The following is a 5,442-nucleotide window of genomic DNA, read 5'->3' on the forward strand; positions in this document are numbered from 1 at the left end:
ATACAATTTCACAGTCCCAACAGTTTCTAATTTATACAAGTTATATATCATTAAAAAAAGGATTCAAAGAGCTTTCCAAAAAGCTATAATAGCACTCATAATTCATTAGATAAAGCAGTCAAAACGTGAGATGAAATCAGTGACAAAAACGGACTCATCTGTTTATTTGGTAAAGCAGCCTTTGTGGTTCATACAATATTTAACATTCCAAATGATCTCTAATTTATACAAGCTATATATCATTGAAAAGTGAATTCAAAGAGCTTTTCAACAAGTTATAATAGCACTCATAAATCTTTAGATAAGATAGTCAAAACGTGAGATGAAATCAGTGGTAAAACTATAAATATTATGCAACTTTCTGTCATAAACAAAATCACACACATAGACATCCCAAATGGTAAAACAACATTTCTCAACTTCAAGATCATCATTTATAACATAGATCCAAGAAACCAAAAGCCTAAAACATGCAACATATTAAGGATGATATCCCTTATCTCGTTTCAAGTCAAATATTTGCAAGTTGGCTTCTTTCTCTTTGTTTTGTTTCCTTTTACACCAAAATCACCATAAATCAATACTAAAGCATACTAACATATTCATATGACATACATCCAATATATATAAAAACATAGGAAAAGAAAAAAAGAAAGAGATCTTTTGGTTACCACGCTCCAAAAGTGTTTCCTCTTCTTTTCCTTCTTTATTTATCTTTCAAAACCCTCCCAAAATCACTCACTATTCTTAAAAAAATGCAGCAAAGAAAGGCAGAAGACTGCTTTCTTCTGGAAGAGACGAGAGAATGATGGAAAAAACAAAAGGTAAAGGTTTCCTTTATTGACTTTTCGCTCCAACATATATATTTACATACTTTTTCAATATATTATTATTATATTGGATGTATATTATTATATATATATATGTGTGTGTGTTTTTTATATATCTAAAAACACACATATACAATTGAAAATATCTCCAAACAGGGTCAAAAGATGTAATTGCCCCTGAAACATACCTGAGGGTATAAGATGTTTATGCCTTCAAAGCTTAAGAGGTTTGTAAAGAACATCACTAGGGTAACTATCCTCGTGTTAGTTTTTATAATTTCCTTGGGTTTGTTTTGAACATAATATATAAACATAGTTGTCTTTTTACCTCTCCCTGACAATGAGGCGTATCTCACTCTCTTAGGGGTGATGCACATGAGTGAGAGAATTGATCACTTAAGAAGAAGGTGGCGAGCTTGAAGTGAGAGATCCAAGCTACGATGGACAAGTTGAACGTCATGGAGTAATAGCTTGAGGTTGAGGGTAAGGCTTTGAGGGCTAAATTGGTCACTCAAACGGAGCATTTGTCAATTTATGATGATAATTTGAATTGGCTACATCCTTGACTATTTAGACTAAAGAGGCATCAAGTTCTAGAAGGAGTAGGCTGATAAGCTGAGGACCTCGTTCTTAGAGATTGTAACTAATAATGACAAGTTGATAGATAATTTGGTTGCAACTAAAATTGAAATTGAGGATAGAGCCAAGCATTTGGTCTTTGATGTCTTTTATACCAATTGACTTTCCCTTGTTAGAGTTAGTACTCTAGAGCTAATCTTCTTAGTGATATAAGTCCATGCTCAATCATATTTAAACACGCATGATTACATATATGTCAAGATCCTGATCTTAGCATAAATTTACGACATCAAGATCTTAATTAAGATCATAATTTGTATTTAAATGGGAGGGAATTATGTCTATATTTATAACATCTTATACATGAGAGAAGCTAAACTCTTATTAGATAAGCGTTAGAAAGATATCATGTGAAATTCAGATGGACCCCTTTCCTTGCTAGGGCTATAATTGTTGAGGTGTTTATACTTTGGGAAAATATAATTAATTGCAAGCTTTGAATTAAAGTACTGCTTAATTGCTATCTATTGGCAATCGTATCTGGTCACTACTTTGAGAGTGAACTTCAAAGAGGACTTTTAAACGGCATATCACCGTGAATGAACTTTAAGTTTAAATCTAATATATAAGCTAACTATATACTATTTGTTATAGTTCTTTGATTATAAAAATTAAATATTTGACTGAAACAGGATACGATTTTCTCTCAAAAATATAGCTGTTAATCATAATTGATGTAGGTCCTTTCTGTAATTCTGTATCAAAATTTATTTATGCATTAAATATATCATAAATAGGGTTCAGAAGGCTTGAGGACACTGTTCCTCAATTAAACCCCATGAAGCTGACCCGGGTTGGGCATGACTGTCTTCTTGATTTAAGAATCTTTCTTACAGGCCCCTTTTCTATAAAAGTTTTTTGATCTGGGCCCGTGTTAGTCCCTTTGCTGCAACCTGCAGTAGACTAAAGAATAAGCAGGGATTCTAACTTTAAATTTCCCATCAAATTTTATTTTCAAGGTAGATTGAGTGATTGAAAAAAAAGACTTTATATATAAAAGAGTAAACTTTTTTCAATTACCCCACCTAATTGAAGTACAAATTTTTTCATAATTAATTACTTTTGAGAAAAAAATAATAATAATAATAAATGAGAGAAAAATAACTCATTCAAATTCTTCCCTTGAAACATTGCTAATATTATGAAAACAATATGCACACCTTCTACATCATGTTATGAGTCTTGAAGTTCATCACATTCCACAATTCACACAACAATAAAATGACTCATCAAATGTACACTTTCCCCTTCAATTCAACCATTATTTCAAAAAATATATATATATCTTGTAAACAAATGAATAATATTCCCATAGCTACATAATAATTCCACCTTATATTTGTTAAACACAATTTGAAGAACAAAAGATCACAAAATATTGAAGCACCCCACACGATCACGCCACTCCAAAAACACAAGAGTGGCTCCATAATGTGCCAATGCACCAAGCACCACAAGAACATGAAAAATCTGGTGACTATGCCCTGCTAGATCAAACCAGCCGGGCTTCCACCTCTCAGGAATCCTCGCAACATAGAAAGCTGTTCCTGTAAGATAGAAAATGGCCATGGCGCATTCATATGCAAGTGTTATATCACGTTTGGGATTGTTCCAATTCACAATAGAAGCATGGACTGCAGGGACAAATCCAAAGAACCCCATTGAACAGAATAACAAGGCTCGAAATGCTCGAAATTTGCTGGCCGAAAGCGCCGGTGCTAAAAGTGTTACAATGGTGAACATTCCCATTGCTGTGATGCCTCCAAGGTAGATGAAATGCCAGTGGGGTTCACATTGGAAGATGTAGTAGATTGGAGGGAAGAATGAAGTGATGATCATCACTGTGATTCCAATGTAGTCAATTCGCAGCAATGAGAGGCATAGTTGATGAGAGTGACAAGAAAAGAGGTGGCAAATGCTGCTTGAAAGCAGGCAGAACATAGAGCCGCCTAAGAACACAAAGAACGGCCACCGTGTAACAGGCGTCACCGGTGGGGTAATGTCCATTTCATTTGCCGTTATCTGCTTCAAATCAATGAGATTTGTTGCTCCCTGAAAAATATTATCTTGTTACTCATGTTTTGAAATCAGTCAAACAATTTTCTGTACTTTGGATTGTGAAATCTCCATGTTAGAACTGACTTACCACAAAGAAATCTTCAGAGTTATGTGAAACATTTGTATCTGCACTAATGGGAAAAGACCTGCAACAAATATTTACATAATTAAAAATAAAAAAGAAAGCTTGATTTTAAAATTCAATTAAGTTAGTCTAGACCTTGATATGTCGGTAGAGAGGATTTGAATCTATACTCTTTTATATATCGAATCTTCTCTTTTCCTTTTCGAACTACCTTAGAGTATACTATTGGTTTATACTATTGGTTTTGTAAAAACAGAATAATGAATTATAATTAAAGGGTTTTTTTTCCTTCTAAGCTTAAAATGTTCATAGAATTAGAAAAAAGGAAAATCAAGAAAATCAATTTAGTCCAAATAAACACACAATATGTCTATGTATAAAGAATATAAGAAGAATTTTATTCAGACCTTGTGAGTAAGCTAAGGAGATCCGAAATTTGAGGAATTTCCATCAAATTTGACATAGTCAGTCCCAAAAAAATAATAAAACCAATTAAATGCCTGAAAAACAAAAAATAAAGATTAAGAAGAACCCATTCAAATAAAATTAATCAAGAAGATGAAAGAAAATAAGAACTTACGTCCAAACATTGAGTGTTTCATTATGCCAACGGAATATGCTAAAGAAAGCTTCCTTGAGAGGCCAATTAGCTCTGTAATAATGAAGTATAAACTCGTTATCTTTCATATAATCTGGCAATTCCCAGAAAGACACCAGTTCACGCCGTTTGAATTTGTTACTGCAGCTCCCATGGTGATGATGATGATGATGATGAATAGCATCCTTCTTATCAGTAGAGTGCTGGAGGGTATTTTGATCCATATGTTTTTTGGTTTTTCTCCTGATGAAAACAGCTTCGTCTTCGAAAGACATAGTGAGTGAGAGAGAGAGAGAGAGATGAAATGAGGAATCAATTGAGAAATAATTTAAGTAAAGATAGATAAGCTAACTCTACCAACTGTAGCATTTAAAGAGGGTCCTCTCCTCGCTTTGATTTGGGGTTGCATGCAATTAAGGCGCACAAGTAAAACCTGTTAGGTTAACAATAAATATGATAATATGGACGGCTCAATCTACCTCAATATTTCTTCCAAAATTTGCCTTTTTTGTAGGCTTGGATTCAAATCAAACTCATTCAAATTCGAGCTCAAACTTAAATTCGATTCGAATAAATCTAAAATAAGTTAAATTTAAATGAGTTTGAGCTTATAACTTCGAGCCCGAGTGTTCATTGAACTTGTAAATAAAAATTTTTAATATAAAACGACGTCGTTTTAACTAATATGTATTAAAACGATATCATTTTAATAAAGAGTTAGTTAAAGTTTGAGCTTATTTACAGCGAGCTCAAACTCCATTTATGCAAATAAAGTTGAGTTCGAGCTCGAATCTAACTCTACCTTTTTGTAATGCCTTAATTTGTTTCTCACGAGTGATTTTAAAATCGAATTAATGATCAAACCAGTTATTTTATTAGTCTACAATTCAATCATTTACTCAAATGACTAACCAATTTAATCTATTATCAAATTATTATGTATCTCTTAAATAATATAAATATTTATCATATTTTTTAAATATAAAACATATAAAATATAATTCTAAATCTGTTAATTAAATAATTGATACTTCTTTACACAAGTAAAGAAATAAACCAATTACAAATTGTTTGTTTTAAATAATTTTTTCATTAAATTGATTTATTGTGTTTAACCAAATTTTAAATAAGTCAATATTTATATATAAATCGATTCGGATTATAAAACCAAACTAAATTATAAATTGGTTTATAATTTAACCGATCAAACTAGATAGTCCAGTCTAATTTTA

The 5,442-nt window shown here is 32.0% G+C and overlaps 1 protein-coding gene across 1 annotated transcript; it reads right to left on the reverse strand.

Moving 5' to 3' along the window:
* Positions 1-2,691: 2,691 nt before the first annotated feature.
* Positions 2,692-4,579, reverse strand: LOC123200038 (heptahelical transmembrane protein 1). Its single transcript, XM_044615124.1, has 4 exons — positions 4,193-4,579; positions 4,020-4,112; positions 3,616-3,673; positions 2,692-3,521 (listed from the first exon to the last, which is right to left on the reverse strand). Exons 1-4 carry the CDS (start codon positions 4,483-4,485, stop codon positions 2,838-2,840), a joined length of 1,128 nt encoding a protein of 375 aa, XP_044471059.1. The 5' UTR covers positions 4,486-4,579; the 3' UTR covers positions 2,692-2,837.
* Positions 4,580-5,442: the final 863 nt, after the last annotated feature.

The sequence above is a fragment of the Mangifera indica genome, chromosome 17, assembly GCF_011075055.1.
Source record: "Mangifera indica cultivar Alphonso chromosome 17, CATAS_Mindica_2.1, whole genome shotgun sequence".
Classification (NCBI taxonomy): domain Eukaryota; kingdom Viridiplantae; phylum Streptophyta; class Magnoliopsida; order Sapindales; family Anacardiaceae; genus Mangifera; species Mangifera indica.